Source organism: Heteronotia binoei, chromosome 2 (genome assembly GCF_032191835.1).
Source record: "Heteronotia binoei isolate CCM8104 ecotype False Entrance Well chromosome 2, APGP_CSIRO_Hbin_v1, whole genome shotgun sequence".
Taxonomy (NCBI): Eukaryota; Metazoa; Chordata; class Lepidosauria; order Squamata; family Gekkonidae; genus Heteronotia; species Heteronotia binoei.
The window spans coordinates 66101653-66125543 of NC_083224.1; the positions used below are offsets into that span (position 1 = coordinate 66101653).

Here is a 23891-nt window from a genome sequence, read left to right on the forward strand (position 1 = left end):
CAAACTAATCTCCCAAAGTCTCTTTTGAGGGCAATTTGGCTAACAGAACCAACTGTTCCACCACTGAGCAGCCAGTTGCTCACACCAGTTGCTTGCAGGCTGGATAAGAACACTGGACAGACCACTTCTGGCCCCCAGGCCATATGTTTGACACCCCTGGACTACAAAAATCTCAAGATAGCACAGAGAGAAATCTTACTGCCCATCTGTCATTTAGGGCAAAACATCTCATTATTTTTGGAGACTTTAGCTTGAATTTTCTATATTAAACAAGTTGGGTGCTAGTTATGACATAGAAATTTGCAAATTTCTGCAGTTACAGTATTAGAATGATATCTTGGCAAATACATCACCCATCCTCCAGCAGTGTCTTTGATGTGGTTTTAGGTCAATGCAAAATAGCTTGGTGACATGTTTACAAGCCATATACCTAGAATATCCACACTGATTATTGATACCTGATAAAGCACAGAGAATTAAGATCAACCTCAAACATTTCAGAGAGCTCAGAGAGAGCAGATAAGAAGTGCTATAAGGGTGAGGTTTGGCTTTCTAAACAGCTGGGGAAGTTGCTGAGAATTTCTGAGTTTGTGTGACTGTGTGATTGCTGAAGATTCTGAGTTTGTGGTTGCTGGGGAACTGCTGTTTGTTTGGTTTGAGTGGGCTGAAGGTGATTGTTGCTGATGAGCCTTTGGCGCGAGCCGAAGGGAGAGAGCTAAAGGGCTCTTGGCCTGGGGGCTGTGTAAGGACTAGGAACCCAGATCCCTATTTTTCTTGTGTTCCCAATAAGATAAGTAGACCCTCCAGAAGGAGAGCCACATAAACAAGATTTAAAAAGGGAATGCATATTTTAAAAAAGCTATCATGAAGGTAAAATGCCAGCAGGGGGTTGAGGGCTTTCTAGTGTTTTGCACTGAGTGTCACATGTGTGTGCTTGATGCAGAGCTCCTGGTCCTCAGGGAATGAGTTTGTACCCTTGAGGCCAAAGTGACTGACCTGGAGAAGCTGTTACTTTTCTACCGGGTAATGGATCAGAGTTGTCCACTGAGATAGTGACAAACAGTATGGAGTGTCTGCCAAAGTCTCGAGGCAGCAGGATGAAGGTTGTGGGCCTAACTTGCCTGAGAGATTATAGATGTTTGTACACAAATGCTAGAAGTGTTCAAAATAAAACTGGTGAGTTGTAATGTTTAGTGTTGGGGGAAAACATTGACATTGTGGGAATTTCAGAAACTTGGTGGAATGAGGAGAATCAGTGGGACACGGTGATTCCTGGATTTAAGTTATATTGAAAGGATAGGGAGGGAAGGGTTGGAGGTGGGGTGGCTCTATATGTCAGAGGGGATATACAGTCCAGTAAGGCTGAGGTCAGAGAATTAGATTCCCTTCTAGAAATGCTTTGGGTTGAAATAGAGTGCCCAAAAGGAAATTTAACTATGGGAATTTGTTATTGCCCACCAAATCAAAAGATAGAGGACGATTACAATATGATGGAAGGATTAAAGATAGTGGCTAAACGTAAAAACTGTGTCGTCATAGGTGATTTTAACTACCCGCAGATTGAATGGGTCAATAGAGAGAAAGAGATTGAGTTTCTAGATGCTCTCAATGACTGTGCTATGGAGCAGATGGTCACAGAACCTACCAGGGGTGGGGCGATCCTGGGTTTGGTCCTAAGTAATGCCAAAGATTTGGTGAGAGATGTAAAAATGATCGCACCGCTTGGGAACAGTGACCATAACATTGATTTCACCATTTGTATAAATAGGGAGTTGCCCCAAAAGACCAGCACAGCCACATTTAACTTTAAAAGGGGTAAATTCTCTGAGATGAGGAGGCATGTGAAGAGGAAACTGAAAGGAAAGGTAAATACAGTCAAAACCCTTGGGGAAGCTTGGAGGCTATTTAAAACTACAATCCTAGAAGCTCAGATAAAATATATACCACAAGTTAGGAAAGGCACAAACAGGTATAAGAAAAGGCCTGCATGGTTAACAAAGTAATGGAAGTTGTAAAAGGTAAGGAGGACTCCTTTAAGTGGTGGAAAGCTAGTCCAAGTGAGATTAATAAAAGGGAACACAGGCTGTGGCAAATCAAATGCAAGATTGTGATCAGGCAGGCAAAAAGGAACAAAAAACATAAAGACTAACAATAAATATAAAGTCTAACAATTAAAATTTCTTCAAATATATTAGAAGCAGGAAACCAGCCAGGGAGGAAGTGGGGCCCTTGGATGACCATGGGGTAAAAGGATTACTGAAGGAGGATAGGGAAATGGCTGAGAAGCTGAATGCATTTTTTTGCCTCATAAGAACATAAGAGAAGTCATGTTGGATCAGGCCAATGGCCTCTGTCTTCGCTGTGGAAGATGAGAAGTGTTTGCCTGCTCCGGAACCACTAATTTTGGAAGGGGTGTTGAAAGACCTGAGTCAGATTGAGGTGACAAGAGAGGAGGTCCTACAACTGATTGACGAATTAAAAACTAATAAGTCACCAGGTCTGGATGGCATACATCCAAGAGTTCTGAAAGAACTCAAAGTTGAACTTGTGGATCTCCTGACAAAAATATGTAATCTTTCATTGAAATCTGCCTCTGTTCCTGAGGACTGGAAGGTAGCAAATGTTACCCCCATCTTTAAAAAGGGTTCCAGAGGAGATCCGGGAAATTACAGGCCACTCAGTCTGACTTCAACACTGGGAAAGTTGGTAGAAACCATTATCAAGGACAGAATGAGTAGGCACATTGATGAACAAAAGTTATTGAGGAAGACTCAGCATGGGTTCTGTAAGGGAAGATCTTGCCTCACTAATCTGTTACAGTTCTTTGAGGGGGTGAATAAACATGTGGGCAAACGGAAGATTCTATTCACTTACCGTGAAAGTCTTCCTTCTCTGTGGTCCCGGAGTGGTCGTCCTCACTCTTGGGATCATAGCTCCTCCTCTTCGATTGCAGGGCCTAACAAACTTTGACCCGAAGGGGAGGTGCTTGATCCTCAGAAGTTAGTTCTTCCACCAGCTATCACACCTCCCTAAGTATAACTCCAAACAAAACAGCAGAAAAAAAACCCTCTAGGGAAATTTAAACACGGTACCCTCCCTCCAGAGCTTATCCTGGGCCCTTTCCTAAGGGGCTCCACAGAGGGACCAATTAACGAACTTGGTAACATCCCTAACACATTAATGACCTCCAACTCCAAAGTTCCGCCCAAAGCTGATACCCCCCGACACAACTAGGTGGATAGGACTGGACCATTCCGGGACCACAGAGAAGGAAGACTTCATGGTAAGTGAATAGAATCTTCCGTTCTCCAGTGGTCCCAGGAGTGGGCCAGTCCTCACTCTTGGGACGTAAAAAAGCCTTGTCCCAGGGTGGGCACTTCAGCTTTGTCCCGAAACCATGTGTTGGAGTACCTTTCTCCCAAACGCAGCCTCAGCCGAGGCCGCCTTATCAATCCTGTAGTGTTTAGTGAAGGAGTGCACTGACTTCCATTGCGCCGCCTTACACACTACCTCCAGAGAAGGAAAAGCCCTATAGGCCGCTGAAGTAGCTGTCCCTCTAAGGGAATGGGCTGTCACCCCTCTTGGGGGCTCCAACCCTTTCGCCTTGTAAGCCTCATAAATGCATCCCCTAATCCATCTACTAATGGTAGACGCTGATACTTTCCTTCCGTTATTGGAAACCCTGAAGGAGACAAACAAAGAGTCCGACTGACGAAACCCCTTGGTTCTGTCCAAGTAGAAACTAAGGGCTCTACGGACATCCAAACAGTGCCACAACTTCTCTTTCCCATGAGTTGGATTAGGGCAGAAGGAAGGAAGCACAATGTCCTCTGCTCTATGGAAGCGCGAGTTTACCTTTGGAATGAAGGCTGGATCAGTGCGTAGCACAACCTTGTCCTGATGAAAAACGCAGAGATCCCTATGTATGGAAAGAGCCTTAAGCTCTGACACCCTATGTGTCGAGGTGATGCCACCTTGCCACTAAGAACGCCACCTTGAATGTCAGCAACTTAAGGCTACACGATGCCATGGGCTCAAAGGGCTTGCCACAGAGTGCCTTCAGCACCGTGTTCAGATTCCAAGAGGGGAGCCTATGAACCTGCGGTGGATTAACCAAAGCAACCCCTTTTAGGAACCTTCTGATATGTGGGTGTTTAGAGATAGACTTGCCCTTCCTTGACCCTCTAACTGCTGCTATAGCTGCTACCTGTCTGCGCAGGGTACTGGTGCTGAGACCTTTTTCAAGCCCTTCTTGTAGAAAGGATAAGATAAAGGGGACCGAAACCCGTAAAGGGTCTTCCCCCCTCTTCTCACACCAAGCATGAAAAACCTGCCAAGTGATATTATAGCTTCTATTGGTGGAAGTCTCTCTGGAAGACAACATTGTGTCTATTACAGGAGTAGAATAACCCAGATGGGTCAACTGCTGCCGCTCAATCTCCAAGCAGTGAGCTGCAGCATTTCTGGTTGCGGATGATGCAGCATGCCCTGAGACAGAAGATCCCCTCTTGGAGGAATCCACCACGGCTCCAGTATTGACATACTCTGAAGTTCCTGGAACCAGGCTCTCCTAAGCCAAAAGGGGGCCACCACAATCGCTTCCGCTTTTTGTTCCTGCACCCTCTGCAGAAACCTCCGTATGATCTGGAATGGAGGAAAGGCGTATAGTAGAGTCTTCGGCCAGTCTGAGTTCAGAGCGTCGATAGCCACCGCTCCTCTGCTTCTTGTCCTTGAGAAATACTGGGACACCTTGTGATTGCTGTCTGAGGCAAAAAGATCCACTCCCGGTGTCCCGAATCTTTGGCAAATTTCTCGAAAGGTCTCGTGATGAATTGGCCATTCTGACTGGTCCAGTGATTGTCGATTCAGCCAGTCCGCTACTACATTGTCCTTTCCTGTCACGTGAGTGGCTTTGATGGATTGAAGATGGACTTCTGCCCATCTGAACAACATCTGTGCTTTGTCCTGAAGCTTCCAGTACCTGGTGCCTCCTTGACGATTCACATAGGCCTTTGCCGTCATATTGTCTGTTTGTATCAACACGTGAGTCCCGACCACCCCTTTTTCATTTGAAGCAAAGCCTGACGTATGGCTCTTAATTCCAGGAGATTTATACTTTCTTTGGCCTCTTGAATGCTCCACTGACCTTGCGCTACAGCTCCTCTCGTGTGAGCTCCCCAGCCAAAAAGGCTGGCATCTGTGGTCAGCACTACTCTCTTGGGTTCCCGCAGCTCCTGCCCCAAGGAGAAAAGTTCGGAAGCCTGCCACCACTCGAGGTCTTTTAGCAGCTTGGCTGATAGTGTCAGTGAGATCGAACTCTTGATACTTATCTGCTTCTGGAACGGTAAAAGGAATTTCTGGAGTGGTCTCGTGTGGAACCGTGCCCACTGAACTACATTCTGGCATGATACCATCATTCCCATCAACTTTGCTAGTAGCATCAGCTTGACTCGCTTCTGCTGTTTGACTTCCGTGATCAGCTGTAAGATTTTTGACTGTCTTTCTGGAGTCAGAAAAACCCTGTCCTTGTTGGAGTCGATCTGAACCCCTAGGTGTATTAGAACCTGGGAAGGTTGTAGCCAACTCTTCTGGACATTTATAACGAACCCGTGCGAACTGAGGGTTCTCATAGTCAACTCGAGGTCTCTTCTTGTCTGTTCCGCCGACGGGGCCTTGACCAGAATGTCGTCCAGATATGGAAAAAGGGACACCCCCTGTAGTCTCAGGACGGTCACCAGAGTGACTAAGACTTTTGTAAACACTCTGGGAGATGACTTTAGACCAAAAGGCAAGGCCCTGTATTGGTAATGACTCCCGTCGTAGGCAAAACGGAGAAACCTGCGATGTTCCTTGGCGATGGAGATATGAAGGTAGGCTTCCGACAGGTCTATGGATGCCATGAAGTCTGCCCGCTGAATTGCCAGTAGAATGGACTTCAGAGTCTCCATCCAAAACTTTTTTGTTACGACCGACTTGTTCACCCACTTCAGATCCAATATCGCCCGAACGTCCCCGTTCTTTTTGGGAACCCCGAAGAAGACTGAATAAGTGCCTTGAAATTTTTCTATTGTAGGAACCGTTTCGATGGCTCCTATCGCCAGCAAATGGTCTATGGCTAGTAAAAGTGTTCGATGTTTCTCAGGAGATTGAGATTTTTGTACTTCTAGGAAACTGTGTACTGGAAGCGAATAAAATTCCATAGAGTAACTGTTGGTAACTGTGTCCAAGACCCATTGGTCTGATACCGTTTGGTGCCACACATGGGAGAATCTCTGAAGTCGTCCTCCTATCCGACTTGGAGCTAGAGGACCCTCCCAGTCATGCTGATGTAGGCTTCTTTTGTCCTTTAACTGGTTGACTTTGTTTCCCCCCGAAGGAAGTCCTGGTGTCTCTAGACTTTGACTGCCACTTTGTCCTGAATGGCTTGAAGGAGGTTTGCCTGGAATCTCTCCGATTTCCTTTGCCTTGACCTGTTATCCCATCTCTTGCAAGGCAGGACTTTTTTCTTGTTCCTGTCCTCAATAAGATATCTATCCAGGCCTTCTCCAGAGAGTGAAGTCTCTTTAAATGGAACTGCGGCCACTTTAGCCCTGGCTGAAGGATCCGGATCCCAGTTATGCAGCCACGTATTCCTTCTGGCCGTGACGCTAGAGGCCATGGCTCTGGCTGATAGTTGAACTGCTTCAAGGGTAGAGTCTGAAGCAAAGGCGGTGGCCAACATAATTTTCTTAAGCGAGTCCTTAACGTCCTTCGGTAGGTCATCCCGCTTAGCCAAGTCAGATAACCACATATATGAAGCCCTACAATAAAGAGATGTGGTGGCCGACACCTTCAAAGAATTAGACGAGGCTTCAAAATCCCGACGTAAAGCTTGCTCTATACGCTTGTCTGTCAAATCCCTTGGCATCCCATCCGCATCCATTGGGAGCATGGAATTGGAGGCCAGACTATTGACCAGTTCATCTACCACTGGTAACTTCAGCCTCTTGGTTGCCTCTGGGATGAATGAAAAGAACTTAGAGAAATTTGATGAAACTGTCTTTGGCTTGGCTGGATGTTCCCACTCCGACCTGATTATGGAGAAAAAACCAGGGGGCAATGGGACCTGCAAGAGTTTGGAACCCAATTTAGGGATGATATCTTCTATTGCCAAAGGAAACTTTGACTCTTCCTCCTCTTTGTTTTTGGGAGTGTACTGGATCTGAAGTGTCTTAATCACCTTTGGAAGAAGGCGTGAATATACTACTGCTGGAAAAAGTTTGGAATGAATAGAGGATGCCCCCTCCTCTTCCTCAGACAGTTCTCCGGTGTCTGGGGACGAAGAGCCTTCAGACAAATCAGAGTCCTCTTCCTCCTGATCAGATGGAAAGGAATGTAACTCTGACCTGCTACGCTTTAGAGATCTGGGAGAGAAATTTTCCTCTTCCTTATCTGCTTCTATGTGTTTGAGTTTGCGTGCTCTCTTGAGGGGGATGGTGGTGGTGGTCGCAAAAGCTGCCTGAACCTCTTTTCTGACCAGTTCTTGAATCCAAGAAAAAAGATTAGATTTAGCCTCATCTACTGAGACATCAGCTTGGTGATCTTCTGCCCCCTCTTCCTGTGCTGGTGAGTCAGCCAACTCCAAGTCACAGGTGCCCTCCTCCATTATGGCTCCCTTGGGGAATTTGGTGGAGGCGGCCATCTTAGAGTGAATGGCCCTGTAAACACAAGAAGCACAGACAAAATGATTTCCATTCCCACCAAAAGAAAACAGCCCCTCCAAACAGATGATGTCCCCTTCCCCCCCCACTAGCATAGCACTAGTCTTAATCCCTTTCCCTTTTTCAAAAATTAACCAATGCCATACCAAAAAAGGGCCATTCTCCTGAGCCCAGGTATAAAAGGGAAAAAGAGGAGGGGGGGGACGCTGGGCATGCAGCTGAATCCTGAAAGGCTCTCAGCGTCCTGCCTGCTTATATCTGGAAAAAAGGGGCTTCAGGGCTAGGTCTGTAGACCCCCTCTGGTCCCCAGACAAATCCTCCCTCTTAGGATTCCCCCCATGCATGGCTTACCGCTGCCGGGAAGACAATCGCGCCGAAGGCTCTGTCGTCGGCGCTCCGGGAGGGCTGCATGTCAAACACGAGTCCTCTCCCTGTTAATCTGTCCCTCCCTCTCTCTTCTTGTTTTTCTTAGCTGCCGTTCCCTAGACCCCCAGGGTTGCCGGAGTGCCTTTGCTGGGAGCGAGAGAAGAGCGATCGCCTGCCCTCAGAACGTCCATCGGGCGGGAATCAGAGGAGGGAAGAACGGTGCGTGTGCCTCTGCCTGAGGCTACTGAAGCACTCTGCCAGAACGCGGCAGGGAAAAAATCCTCCCTCGAAAAACACAGCAGCGCTGTTTTCCTCCCGTGCTGGGAGCTTCCAGGCCACTGAACACAGGTAACCTGATCCTTCTTGCTGTGTGTTGATTTTCTTCTTTTTTTTTTTTACGGGTCAAGAGCCACAAGGGGGCTCTAGAAGCATATCCTGCTTCGATTGCAGGGCTAAACAAAATTGACTTCTGAAGATCAAGCACCTCCCCTTCGGGTCAAAGTTTGTTAAGCCCTGCAATCGAAGAGGAGCTATGATCCCAAGAGTGAGGACTGGCCCACTCCTGGGACCACTGGAGAAGGGAACCCAATAGATGTTGTTTACCTTGACTTCCAGAAAGCTTTTGATAAAGTTCCTCATCAAAAACTCCTCAGTAAGCTCAAGAGTCGTGGAGTAAAAGGACAGGTCCTCTTGTGGATCAAAAACTGGCTAATTAATAGGAAGCAGAGAGTGAGTATAAATGGGCAGTCTTTATAGTGGAGGACGGTAAACAGTGGTGTGCCACAGGGCTCAGTATTGGGTCCCATGCTCTTTATTTGTTCATTAATGATTTGGAGTTGGGAGTAAGCAGTGAAGTGGTCAAGTTTGCAGATGACACTAAATTGTTCAGGGTGGTGAGAACCAGAGAGGATTGAGACACTTCAAAGGGTTCTGTTGAGGTTGAGTGAGTGGGCGTCAATGTGGCAGATGAGGTTTAATGTGGCTAAGTGTAAAGTAATGCACATTGGGGCCAAGAATCCCAGCTACAAATACAAGTTGATGGGTTGTGATCTGGCAGAGACTGACCAAGAGAGAGATTTTGGGGTTGTGGTAGATAACTCACTGAAAATATCAAGACAGTGTGTGATTGCAAAAAAAAGGCCAACGCCATGCTGGGAATTATAGGAAAGGAATTGAAAACAAAACAGCCAGTATCATAATGCCCCTGTATAAATCGATGGTGTGGTTTCATTTAGAATACTGTGTACAATTCTGGTCACCGCACCTCAAAAAGGATATTATAGCATTGGAAAAAGTGCAGAAAAGGCATACTAGAATGATTAAAGGTTTGGAACACTTTCCCTATGAAGAAAGGTTAAAACGCTTGGGGCTCTTTAGCTTGGAGAAACGTTGATTGCGGGGTGACATGATAGAGGTTTACAAGATTATGCATGGGATGGAGAAAGTAGAGAAAGAAGTCCTTTTTTCCCATTCTCACAATACAAAAACTTGTGGTCATTCAATGAAATTGCTGAGCAGTCAGGTTAAAATGGATAAAAGGAAGTACTTCTTCACCCAAAGGGTTCTTAACATGTGGAATTCACTGCCACAGGAGGTGGTGGTGGCCGCTATAAGCATAGTCAGCTTCAAGGGGGGATTGGATAAAAATATGGAGCAGAGGTCCATCAATGGCTATTAGCTACAGTGTGTGTGTGTGGGGATTGGATAAAAATATGGAGCAGAGGTCCATCAATGGCTATTAGCTACAGTCTGTGTGTGTGTGTGTGTGTATATATATATATATATATATATATATATAGACCACTGTGTGACACAGAGTGTTGGACTGGATGGGCCATTGGCCTGATCCAACATGGCTTCTCTTATCTTCTTAAGCAATACTTCTGGAATGAGGCTTGGATACGATACTTTATTTAGGTAATTTATATTTCGCCCTTTCCCAAGCGGGCTCAGGGCGGATTACATCCAAGTAAAACTTTCTTCGTATGCTCTTGTGTTCCAGAGGTGTTCCTCTGCTGCAGGGGCACATTTCCTCTAAAGCTAGGCACTTCTGACCAAACAAAACCAAGGTCTTTCAAGCAGATGAAAAGTGTAAAATGTAGCAGGAATGAGCTCCAAAGTGGACAACTCATTGTGATGAACAACAAGAAACACAAATGGAAAATGGTATAGGATCAGAGCTCTACCGTGTAAAATTTCACTTTCTTTTGGTTCCCTTTCTGTTAAAGATTAATTATCCAGGGATTTAGCTGAAGTAAATGCCTGGAAAATTTAATCCTATTACAGAAAGGGAGCCAACTGCTGACCTGCAGTTCTGATCACTGTATCTGAAAAAAATATATTACAGCATTAGAAAAAGTGCAGAAAAAGGCAACTAAAGGCAACTAGGGTGATGGAGCACCTTCCCTATGAAGAAAAGTTAAAGAGGTTAGGGTTTTTTTTAGCTTGGAAGAATGAGGATTGAAGGGTAACATGACAGGTTTACAAAATTGTGCATGGGATAGAGAAGGCAGAGAAAGTAGAACTTTTCTTTTCTCACAAGATCTTGTGGGCAGTCAATGAAATTAGTGAGCAGAAGGCTTAGAACAGATAAAAGGAAGTACTTAACCCAAAGAGTAATTAATACATGGAATTCTGTAGAAAGCTTTAAATGGGTAAACCATTCTCTCCCCCTCCCATGACTCTATAGTCAAAAACACCCCACTTCCTTGGGAGGGTTAATTATTTGGAGTGTGTAGTGCAAAGCCACTACAAGTAAGGAAAATGTCAGCTGCACATAACCAACCCACCTACTTTAAAAACATATTTGTACACCATATTAACATCATAAAAATAAAACCCTTTATTGATAGTATGAATGTTTAACACATTTAATGCTGCCAGCTATAAAAAAATGGTAAAAAGACTTCTGCTTCATACATTTCACTTTACAAATATACAAATGTTAATGAATAATTAATACTAGATTATACAGTCTGAACTTCATTAAAATCCTGTTAGCCAGTGACAAACCTCTCTAGCAACACATGATTCAGAGAAGATAAACATTTTGTTTCCATACACACAAGTCTACAGAAAATTTAAATACTAAAGCCCTAGAAGTCTTACTGTATTAGCTGGAACTGCTTCAATATTTGTGCTTACTTTATAGACTACTAGCAAAAATACACATCTCCTCTTGCATTGTGCCTCCTCACATCCAATGTAGAATACAGTACTCAGTGCATTTCCTAATAAAACTCATTATTGTATATAAAAATCTCTAGAGTTATAGCATAAAGAAAGGACACAATCTACTGTAAACCAAAGGAAATACTTTAAGGGCTATGATAACATCTGTTTACGGTTAGAAGCAATACTGACCCAGCAATATTGAAATCATTCACCCAGATTTCAGCTGTAATCCTTACTAAAAAATCCTATACTGGATAACTGAATTGTGTGTGTGCTTATCTGAGCTGTTCATACAATGATGATCTCTTTGCATGATTATTTCAGTGAGCAGAACAAAGTTTAGGAAAGAATATAACTATTGGAGTTCCTATGGCAGTGTGCAATTCCATTTACAGATCAAGAATGAAGAGATCACTGGCTAATCCTTATACAGTGGAGTCTTGAAGCAATCCTACTATATTTTAATTTATCACAAAGGCTCAAGATCTTTTTTATCTAGCATCTCAAAATAAAAGTAGCAAATGTCCATCACTATGGAAGATCATCCTCTGCTTTTTGTAGCAAGAACTCTACATATTGACATTATATAAAAACCCTGGTTAATGCCTGCTAATTATGCAGCCTATTTGGGGAAGGTACTCATGGCCTGGCTACTGATATTCATGTCCTTGACCACATGCGACTGTAACATCTTAAAGCAAAGACTGACAGGAGCAGGATACATTACTGGGAGGAAGGGGAGGAGTTGCAGAGAGGGTTGGAGAATATATTTTTAGCCTAAGCTATAAAAAAGTCTCACATTCGCTCAAAAGACAGGAAGTTTTACTGGAAAGAAACTTCCTTCAGCCCTGTATTCACCCAAAGTTACTAACTACCTAACAGGAAAAATTTCTAAAATTAGGGCAAATAAAGATTAAATAGCAACTTTATCATAGAAGTGTATTTCCTCATTTTTGTGAGCTATGAAAAATCTGAATATAATTACAATAAGATTTAAATAAATGTGTTGTGTACATAACATACATGCCCCCCTCCCATATACACGAGTCTCTTTATATGTAAAGTTAATGATTTGGTTTCTGCAGTTGCAGCCAAGAGGGCAACAGTCTTCAAGATGCAAACCCAACTTGGCCAGCAAAACCTATGTCAGCTTGACAAAGTATCATCATATGGAACAACTTTTTAAGTTATTGCTTTGGATCATCTAGTATAGATCCTATCTTACCAATGCAAAACAAAACAAAACTGTATAGAGCTGACTAGCCACTTCTCATTTCAAGTAATAATATGATCTTTATCAAACAAAGAAAAAGATCCTTCTCTCAGAAGTTCTACATACAACAGTAGAATGCATGAAGAATTTTATACTAGACACAACACTTCAAGATTTCATCTGGTCTATTCAATCCCTAGAGAGAGAAGTATGTAAGGAATGGATAGTTGGCAGGAAGGACTGGCACCCTGATTGTTTAAAGCTTCAAAAGATTATTTTTTTCTTTAAAAAACACTTTATATCATAGGAAAGGATCAGGTTGCATAAAGCTCAGCAAAAGGGCCAAAGTGCACCTGACAATGAAGCACTACATAAAAATGACTTATGTTAATAGTAGGGAAATAACTGACCAGTCTATTGGTCACACCTTTGGAATAATTCCTTTTCATAGCATAGAAATAAGAAAACTACTTGGAAACGAAAAACAGTGTTGCTTTAAACATTCATGATTCACAGAGAAACTGTGCTTTCTGCAGTTAGATGATTCCTTCTGGATTTACAGAGAATCACATTCATATCTGTGGGCTTAAGCTCAGGCACTTCTTTTGGAAAGGTCTGTCTGGAATGGAGGTTTGCACAGAGTGTACTTTCTATGATTTTGAAAATGAGAATTTTCAGAGTTTGCTGGTAAACTCCCAGCACAGGAATCGCCTTGCCCTCTCATCTGATGCGCCTGCTGCCACGAGACACCTCTTGAGGCTTTAGTGTTAAAGGTTTGTACATCAAAAGCATTATTCTCTACATACTATAAAAAACAAACAAAAGAAAACTGTTATACAAATTTGCTATTATCCAAATAAATAACGTGGAGTGGATAAGACAGTGTTAGGAATGGCAAATCACTTGGAATGTGAAATATCCAGACACTAGCTGCTGGTTGGCAACAAGATCTCAATTTCTTTCCCATTGGCTACAACTGCATTGCTTGAACAACTGCTTGCCAAATCCACAGGTGAGCCCAATGAGGATGACTGAGAAGGAGTTTTAGTTGGTGGGGTGGGAGTGGCTGGAGAAGGAGCCAGTCCAGGTTTCTTTGGAGGTATTGGTGGAGGGTTTCCTCTTTCTGCTCTGGGAATGGTTGGTGATTTAATTCCTGGCGATAAAGGACTTAATGGGCTTGAGACCTTGCCTTGGCTTGACTCGTTCTTGGGGCTCATGGCACTGGCCAGGTTTCGGTAGTCTGTGCCAAAAGGTGAGCTGTTAGGAGAGACTGGTTTGATAGGGCCTTGCTGACTGGTGAACCTGGAGAGGACCTGAGTGACTGTATTGCGGGCAAGCTGCTTAGCGGCAGAATTATCAACAAGGGTGGGTGACAGATCCCTGGGTGGAGGGCTCTGGAGACCACTTGACTGGTGATCCTGATCCGCTTGGGACTGAAATTTGTGACGAGCAGCATGGAAGCGCTGATTGATTCCGACTTGGTAGGAAGATTGATAGCCGGGACTGTTGGCTGAAGTGCCTATCAAACGTTTGGTCATAACTGGGGAAGAGCAAGGAGAGGAAGTCAAAGATGAAGAACCCGTGTTGCTGGGGGATAAGGATATCCCACTGGAAGGGAGCGATGAAACACCAGAGGCAAGCGATTCTGTTCTTAGAGGGGAGCTACTGCTTTCTACAGCATTCTCTACAGCTGATCCTGCAGGCTTTGCTCTTTGCAGGCTCTCCATGCTGATCTCAGCTGGTTCCACACTTGTCTGCATAGCATCACAATGCCCATTTATCTTGGCATAAGGGTAGGCAGCTGTGGCAGAGGGGGAAGTTAACAAGTGCACTAATTTGCCTGTACTTGCCTGGCTAGCATTCTCTGCCAATAGACTTTCTGTCTGGCAAGCTACTGACATAACAGAAGAACATTCTGTGGCAGTTGCTACAGACACCACTGAGATATGGGATGGCATGCTCTCAGCTTGGTTGCTACTTTCTTTGTTAGTCGCCTCTAGCTGCTTCAGGGTTTTCTTCAAATTCTCTACTTCTTCCTTCAGAGCCTTGGTGCGGTTCTCTTCCCGGTTCAGCTTGGCTCTTAACTGTTCTCTTTCAATGTCAAATTCAGACAGCTGCTTCTCTACTTGTGCCTCTATTTGCAAACCCCTCTTCTTCTTAGCTGCCAGCTCCTCCTCCATTTGGCTCACTTTGCTTCTTTCTTTCTCCAGTTTCAAGTTCAGTTCCTCAACCTGCTTCCCTTCCTCTGCAGCTTTGGCTGTGGCTTTCTTGCACTCCAGCACAAGCATGGAAGAAAGCTGCTTGTGGTGTGCACGTTCCTCCTCCAGCTGACCAGACAGCTTCTTTTGCTCTCTCTCAAATTTCTTCACTTGGGACTTCTCAAATTCCAGCTAGGAGAGAAGATAAAGGCAACTGAAATAGTCAAATGGCTTCAAGCCACCTCCCCCCCCCCCAAAAAAAAAACCCCATAAAAAAACAAGCAGAACATCAACACAAAAGAAGAATGGATGTAAGAATCTGTGATAGAAATAGAGGCCTGGATCCTATAACACTGTTCCCCTTGGGTTACTCTCTGTGTGGAGGCTTTCCTTCACTGTGGCACTTGCTTCCTTTGCTACTAGCCCTTTTGTACACACAAGATCAAGGGGCTCTCATACACATGGCAGCAGCAGAGCAATTGGTTGCCGCCTTGAAAGAAAGCTTCATCAGCAGCTCAAGAGAAGTATAGATGTAACAGTGTCATGGGATCCAAACCTAAGATTATGAACAGTCTATATTCTCAGGACAATGTAAATCCAGAAAAATGCAAAGCTATGGGCCATTTCATACTTTATAGCTAGCATTACTGTACGTAAATAACATGGGTGAATTAGTAATACCCTTCTGTTCATGACCTATGAACACCCCCTTCTTCCATTCTGAAATTAAGCCTAGATAGATGTAACAGATAAGAATGCTCTACCTCCACCTCCCTTCCCTTCTATACATTCTTTAAGGCAGATACCTTTCTTGTAAAGCACAGTGCCTACTGATGGCACTACATATATTTCCAATCATATGATGCTCACAGAGTTGCAACTGGTCTTAGCTCCTTGTAGTATGTACATATTGGAATACATGCTACCTGCCTCATCATTTCAGGATACATTACAAACCCATGCAGCATTCTCAGCAATTTCAAAAGAAGCAAGGTTTATATTTTCCATGGCTTGGATCCTGGGCAAAATCTTTGACAGTAGCGATTTCCATCAGCTGAGTGAGACTCCCCCGCCCTTTCATTGCACCCCAAAATGCTCCCTCCAAAATGCCACTCTTAGGAGACAGATGACCACCAGGGGAAAAAATGAGATGGAAGTCAGAGATCTACCACAGGAGGAGGAATAAGTGAAAATCAGAATACTTCTGTCCATCCAAAATTTGTGACTAAATCCAATCCATTATTTTCTTCTTCTTTAATCCATTTTGGACATTACTGTGACTATTGAACTATGCTGTTTTTAACTTTTGTTGTAAACCTCTCTTGAGTGCATGGGATACAATAGGATGAGAATTAAAAAAAAGTCTAAACCAAACCTGTATTTTAATAAATCTAAAATTCACCACTTAAAGGGAGACGGAACTCTCATGACACAGGAAGTGAAGTAATTAAACCAGTCCTCTCTGATAGCTGACCAGCTAGTCAAAGTTGTACCTGCTGTGTGAGTCGCTCTCGTTCCTTTTCTAGCATGTAGGTGACATCATCTCCTTCAGCAGTGTCTTGGGCGTGCCTCTGCCTCTCTTCTTCGAGATCCAAGATTACCTTCCCGTCAGAAAAAACACACACCTCAATCACTTATGTATAGTGATAATTACAAGTGTATCCAGATGGGCAGGCCAAGTCAGGCCAGGCCCTTTTATGCTCAAAGCGCTTTTAAGCAGTGTACGCTCTAAATCATTTGAAGATTCTGTTGCTGACTAAAAAGTAGTTCATTCTCCCACACCCCATTGTAGCCACTCTCTGTAATATTCTGCCTTGTGAAGGAAAGAATAAAAACAGAGATTAAGAAGAGGAAAAAATGCGCAGGGCACTGTGTTTACATAGCTTGTTGTACAACTCTGAAACTGTTTTCTGCTCACATGATGCTTCCACAAACTTTTCAGGATAAACTATCAGCAATTCTTCAAGTCTGTCTCACAAATGAAATGTGCAAAAACACTGAATTTACCTTCATAGGCATTGCTGTTAATGTGCAGAAGCAGACATATTTTGTAGCATCCAACTGAAGTATGTAAATTTCTGCATACAAACTGATGTACGATTTATTCACTAGGTGACAAATCTCACTAAGATCTACCCCGGGGGGATGTGAAGGTTGCAGGAGAAGGGGGGAAAAATTGCCTAAAAGTTAAAATTAATTTCACAGAAATCCCAGAGAGCAAGTACATGGGAGCAGACTCCACTGAAGTCAAAAGGACTTTTTTTTATAAGCTAGCATACTTAGGTACTGATACAAAAGATATTATACAAAGGCCTGTGTAACATTGTAGAATATATAAGAGAAGACAATTCACTCCCAATTGTGTGAGGTACAAGTAATACAAAACTAATGCCCTCATTATTGACTTCAAAAAAAGTCTACTTCAGGTCATTTGAGCAAGAACAGAGGTAGAATAAGGCCAAAATTTGTCACCCCTTAAAAAATATGAGTGCAAAATAATATATTTGAATACTCTTTACTATAGTGTTTCTGTACTCACTACTTAGTTCCAAAAGTCTTCTGTCCCATTTTTTTCAGCAGAACAGATACTGTCAAGGCATATTAAAAAAAGACAACCCCAAAAAACTTCCAGTAAATTCTATCTTGGATTTCTAGAAATTATGCCCACAATAATTAGATATTCACTATGTCTTGCATGATTGTTTTGAGCATACAACATGGCTTAAAGTAAAATTAAACTGTACAGACTTTATTATGGAATTGCTTCAAATGTTAACATACCCAAAGGATTTACTAGCTTGCAACTCTTGAGATTATTTACAGAAGAAGGAAAAACAAAAGGGTAGTCAGTCTCTATTGAAATGATGCATTCAAGGGAAATTACTGAAGTGAAAAACAACTAAAGTAGACAGCAGAGATTCCAGAGTGAAGGCCAAAAGGAAGCAAGTGTTTCCTCTGCTGTTCTACTTTTAACGTAACACTGGGAATACTAAAAACACACACACACACACACACAAAAATCTCCTCTGTGCAGAGGCAACAAAAGTCTCCTGTGCCAAGATGGCAGCCAGAGTTCAAAGATGTGCATGTTATGAGTGGAAATAATGGGAGCTTTAGCAAAAGTACATGTATTCTTCATGCCTGTCACTCTGTACAAAGTACAGTTTCATTTATACCTAATCATTAAAGCTTTCCCCCCATAGACTCACACACATGACCAGAGCTCTCTGTATATCTAGTCAAGAAGGCTGATGCCACCATGATTCCGTGAAGCTTCTAAAGTAACAGGAAATCAGGTGCTAGATAGATTTTTGATCAGAATTGGCATCTCCTACTTCTCAACAGCTGCATCAGTTAATTAAATAAATGCTTTTGTGTTTTACTAAGAGAAATGAATTTATTAGAAGCACTGAGTTAGCAACTGAACATCACAATACTGCATTTGTATAACCATGAATTTAAAATGCTGACAGTTGTCAGCTTGCTGGCAAAAAGATCCAAGAAGGTAATGTGAATCTGCCCTGCCATAGAAATGGTAAACAGAAGCAATTATTGTTTCTGATCAAAGTGCAGAAAGCATGAGACCTACCTTTCTGTGCCTGCTTTCTGCCGCAGCTAATTGGGACAACATTTTCTCTTGCATGTTCTTGCAATGTTTCATCACTACCTTTAGGACAGACAAAGGATTGGCACAAACAGGTTGCTTATCACCATGATTCTCCTCTTTCATTGCCTCAAAATCCCTTTGAAGTGCCATCAGTGGGTCACTTATATTGTATTTTCCATAACGCTCTTCAATGAAAGCATCTCTGTGCTGGGCCTGAAACATATGATCAAATATTGCAAATTATTAACCATTAAGTACCAAAGAGAAGAGAAAAACCAAATGCAGGATAAAATTCAATCACAAGATAAATTCAATCACAGGATAAAATTCAGCCACAATCACAAGAGTGGACAGATGAAAACCCCCAACATAACTACTAAGGCTCACAGCTATGACTGTGGAGGATGGTTTTGCCAAAACGCCAGCCAAACAAAAATGAAGTCAATTTAGTACATAAAACCCACCCATAATTAAGCCATTTCATTCAACATCTATTGAGTTGGACGGAAAGACAAGAAGTGGAAGACAATGAAAGGAAGAAGCAGAACATCTAGAAAAGAAATATGAAGGAAGCAGGGGTATGAGAAGAAGTGGCTAGTACAAATGAGAAAAGAAGCAGCATTGGTTAGAGCAAGGGGATGTAAAGTGATCTAGGGACAGGGAGAAAAGCATAAACTAGAATTAGCCTTCATATTCAATTTGGGCAACTAGCCTTTCTTCTATGGATTCCGCTAACTGCAAATGTGAAGACATAACTGCAATTATATACTTGTGTCTTCACATTTCCCTAACAGGAAACACTTTTCAGGAAAGGGAAATTCAGCTTCAAAAAGCAGGTCTGTAGCATTTTAATTACAGCCAAAAGTAACCATAATACAAAAAGAAGCCTTTCATCTAAAGCATACACTGTGTTTACTTATGATCAGTGATAAATATCTCAAGATCAAACAGTTGCTGTTACAGAATTATTCCCTTTTCCAATTTAATATTTTATTGAAATTTTCAGGTATATAAGTTTAAAAAGAACTCAGAAAAAGACAAACCCACCACCACCACCATCAAAAAATAGAAAAAAAAGGAATATATGGAGAAACATATCTCTACAGTTTAACCAAATCCAAGAAATATCTTGGCTGCAGAGCAAAATACATAGTCCAACTTATTCCTGCTTGGCCCCACAGCCCTGCAGAGCTCAGGTAATTTCTGTGTGAATTACAAAAATGTCTACGTTCTATCAAGTCCACTCGCTCAGATCCTTGTCACATGTGGTCATCCTCCACACATTAAATACAGTCAGGGTGTCCTGATACTTAAGCATTATTACTGGAAAGACAGTGAATGAGTTTGCAAACACATGCTCTTCTTCAGAAAAGAGTACAACTATAGACATTTTAATTGTTTTAATGATGTAGATTGAGGGGAATTATTGTTATGGTTTTATAATTAATTTTATCATGTAGAGATGTAACTCTAACAGAATTTTATTTCTTTTAAAAGTTGGAGTGCAACATTGTCTCACTCATATTGTTACTACTAGATAATACAATTATAAAAACAGAGAAGGCTGTTATGGCTACAATGGTATCTTTGTACAATCTGTACATTATGAAATCCATGTGGTGCCCACATGGACTGAACAGATCTGTGCCAAGAGTCCTACCCCGGGAGTTGGGGCCTGATTTGGATTGGGACCAAAAAGGAAAACAGGCTTAAGCATCCCACTACACTTTCCTAACCTAAAATGGCCCCATGAGTTGCTATTTTCTTCTTCTTTTTTTTTTTTTTTCAAAGGAAATGTATTTTATTGGTCTGAATTCAAAGCATGTGACAGCTTTCAAACATTGCAGGGTTCTTGTTTTCAGACAGAATTGGATGCTTTCAGATGCAGCCTGATCCTATGAATTGAAAGCTCTATGAGCCCCAAATCACCAGGATTTGCTTTTTTTTTTTTTTTGAACTTTATATATTCATCATTTATTGAAATTAGTATATGTAACAGATCCATAGTAATAATAAATATTTAACAATTAAACAAACAAAAAATTACGTAGTTCACAATTATCCACTCATCCAGCACCCTGTGACCCGTCACCCTTGTTGCCCATACTTATCTATCTCTGCCTATTGTATGCCTAGTACTTGATATAGCTCTCTGGACCACCTTGGCCCCCACAGCCTAGAGGGAACTATGTTCAAATTCACATCCCGGACCCTGTAAATTATTGACAGCCGCCAAAAACGGTGCCCAAATGTCCTCGAATTGTTGTTGTTGCATCATTCGTCGGTAGACCAGCCTTTCATCCACCGCCAATCGCAGCATGTCCTCCAGCCATTGCGCTACGGTTCCTGAAAATTCCGTTCTCCACATCTGCATGATTATCCTCTTTGCCGTCATCAGTGCCCGAAATCCCCAATATCGCTGTGGGCGAGACAACACCCATGCTGACGGGAAGTGGTTTAAAAGAACTTGCATGGCTGTGAATCTGTGCTGACTTCCCAATACGCGGTTTATCCACCTGAGTATATCGCCCCAGAAATCAAGCAGCACCGGGCATGACCAAATCATGTGGCTTAGCCCCGCTTCACCTCCCTGGCATCGCCAACATGCCGGTGAAGTCAAGAGGTTAAATTTGTGTAGTCGAACAGGTGTCCAGTAAATACGGAAATGAATTTTTTGCTGAATTAATATCAAGCGTTGATCTTTAGAAACTTTTCGGATCGCCCTGTTGATTGTGAACCATTGGAATGGTAGAATACTAAGGTTCAGTTCATCTGCCCATTTTACCCGTAATTCTTCAATTAGCTGTTGTTGTTGCGTCCCATATCGAAAGTACGTGTACAGGGCTTGCACTGGATTATCTTGCTGCCATGTCCGCCTTAATACAGCTAAAAGGGATGGTGGATCAGGGGCAGCCAAGGCATCCGGACCCAGCAGCTGCGTCAGCGCCGTCTTTATTTGGTAATAATGTAGCCATTGGTTAGATTCAAGATTATACTTGTCTTGAAGCTCCTTAAATGTCCAGAATTCTTCTCTATTTGGGTCTCGTAGATGATCAAGAGTTGTTATCCCTTTTTCAATCCAACCCTTCCAGACCACTTGGCACCCTCCAATCCTCAATTCTGGGTTTCCCCAAAGAGTCATTGATCCATGTAAGAAGGCGTTAAAGCCTTGCTTGGTACCTATTAGCTGCCATAATCGCCTGGTGGCCTGAATTGCTGGAAGCAATACTTCCCCTTGGTAGTGCTTCGAACCCAAAACCTCTAGCGTAGAAAGAGGGGCCACTGTTGAAGCCTCGAGAGCCACCCAGTCTGGAGATTCCTTCCCTACATCTTGCCTCCACTTACTAACACTTGCCAACATATAGGCCCTATGGTATACACTTAAGTCTGGCATACCAAAGCCACCTTGATCAATTGGGAGCTGGAGCCTAGCCAAGGACAGTCGCGGCCTTTTCCCTTCCCACAAGAAGTTTGTTATTAGAGTATTGACTCTTTTAAACCACTTCTGCGGAATATACTGATGGAGACCTCGGAGAACATAAAAGAAGCGGGGGAATGTAACCATCTTAAGGGCATTCACTTTACCCCACAATGACAATGGGATGGGTTTCCATCGGGTGAAGTCAGCTTGTGTTTTCTCCAGGAGCTTTCTAAAATTCATCCCCACTAAGTTTTGACTTCGATTGGGAATTTGTATTCCTAAGTATTGAATCGAGTCCTCCTGAAGTCTAAACCGCCTTCCAACTGCCTCAGGAATCTTCTTACCGCCCACTTGGAGTACCTCAGTTTTCCCCCAATTCACTTTGTAGCCTGCAAGTTGGCCGAATTCTTCAGTAAGCTTAATAATTGCTGGAAAAGAGGACTCTGGCTCAGTCACCATCAAAAGGGCGTCGTCTGCATATAACAGAATTTTAAATTCGCTGAGACCGTGCTTCATACCATATATGTTCGTCCTTTGGCGCACCGCCTGGGCGAGAGGCTCAATGCAGATGTTGAACAGGAGTGGGGAAAGCGGACACCCCTGTCTTGTGCCGCATGCCAGATCGACTACTCCAGACTGCTCTCCATTGACTCTAATTCTCGAGGTCGCATTCTGATATATCAACTGGGTCCACCGAAGGAATTCTTCCGGAAAGCCCAGGTATGTCATCGTCTTCCTCAGGAACCCTCTGTCCACACGATCAAATGCCTTCTCAGCATCAATAGAGATTAGAAACGCAGATTCCGGCTTCTCATTATAAGTGGCTATTAAGTCAGTAATTAACCGAACATTATCAGCTCCCGAGCGACCTCGGATAAAGCCTGCTTGAGCTCTGTTCACCACCGAAGCTATTACTGATTGAAGGCGTTGTGCTAATATAGCCGTCAGTATCTTGTTGTCAACATTTAACAAGGATATTGGGCGATAGCTTGAACAGAGATATGCGGGCTTCCCCGGTTTAAGAATCAGTGTAATCCAAGCCGCATTAAATTCTTTTGAAGGCATACCTTTGTCAAAAATTGCTTGATATGTCTTCAGCAACTTAGGAGCTAAGATATCCCTGAATCGGAAATACCAGACCGGAGAGTACCCATCTGGCCCTGGGGCTGAACCATGTCGAAGTGATTCTAATGCAGCCGTTACCTCATCCAATCTTAGGGGAGCTGAGAGGATCCTTTGAGCCTCTTCCGACAGTTGTGGTAAGTCAAGTTGACGTATAAAGGCGTCCTGTTTGTCATCTACCTCTTTAACATGACCCTTGTACAGCTCTTGGTAAAAGAGGCGAAACTGGTCTGCTATTCCAGAAGGTGTAGCATGAACGCCTCCCCTGTCATCACTAATCTGAGTTACCCATCTCTCTTCCTGTTGGCCCTTTAACCTTGAGGCTAATATTTTCCCCTGCCTTTAGCCGAACTCCCAATACTGGTGTTTTATCTGGGCATATATAAGTTCAGACTTGCGCGACTTGAGCAAATTCAGTTGAAAAGTTAACTGTTGAATTTCCGTGTAGAGGGCTGGAGACAGATTCTGAAAGTGCTTTTCCCATAGGTCTTTAATTAACATCTCTAGCTCTTCCTCCCGTTGGGCTCGTTCTCGTTTCTTTGCTGTGGCATACGCAATTATACGACCTCTCATCACTGCTTTAAATGCTTCCCAAATGGTTAAGTAGTGGTCCACCGATCCTTCATTACTCTGGAAGAACTGTGGAATCTCCTTTTCCATCTGCGCACAAAAAACTGGATCATTAACTAGTGAGTTATTAAAGTACCATGTAGCCTTCTTCTCAATCCGATTTCTCATATCCAGTTCCATGGTAACAGCATGGTGATCCGAGAAGGAAAATGGGCAGATTTGGGAATTTGTGACCAGGTGAAACCTTGACCTCGAAATCAGAAAGTAGTCAATCCTTGCCATACTCTGGTGGACGTGCGAGTAGTGAGTAAACCCTTTTTGGTCTTTATGCTGTTCTCTCCACACGTCTACCAAGCCTAACTCCTTCATTGCTGCTGTTAGCGCTGCCCAAGCCCTTGGGGACCTTAGATCTGACTTGGTGCTTCGATCTTTTTCATTATCTAGGACTAAGTTAAAATCTCCGCCCATAATTATCCATTCGAAATCCACTTTCATTAGAATAGAGACCACATCCTTAATA

General features: G+C 43.0%; 1 protein-coding gene across 2 annotated transcripts in view; it reads right to left on the bottom strand.

Annotated features, from left to right (window-relative positions):
- Positions 1-10884: 10884 nt before the first annotated feature.
- The window catches only part of CTTNBP2NL (CTTNBP2 N-terminal like), a 45584-nt gene continuing 32577 nt past the window's right edge, over positions 10885-23891 (bottom strand). For both annotated transcript variants that reach the window (XM_060231222.1, XM_060231223.1), the window contains exons 3-5: positions 18241-18471; positions 16145-16252; positions 10885-14843 (exon numbers count right to left, since the gene is read on the bottom strand). In XM_060231222.1, the coding sequence (XP_060087205.1) occupies positions 13380-14843; positions 16145-16252; positions 18241-18471 (1803 nt within the window). In that variant the 3' untranslated portion in view covers positions 10885-13379. The remainder of the gene's footprint in view (positions 14844-16144; positions 16253-18240; positions 18472-23891) is intronic.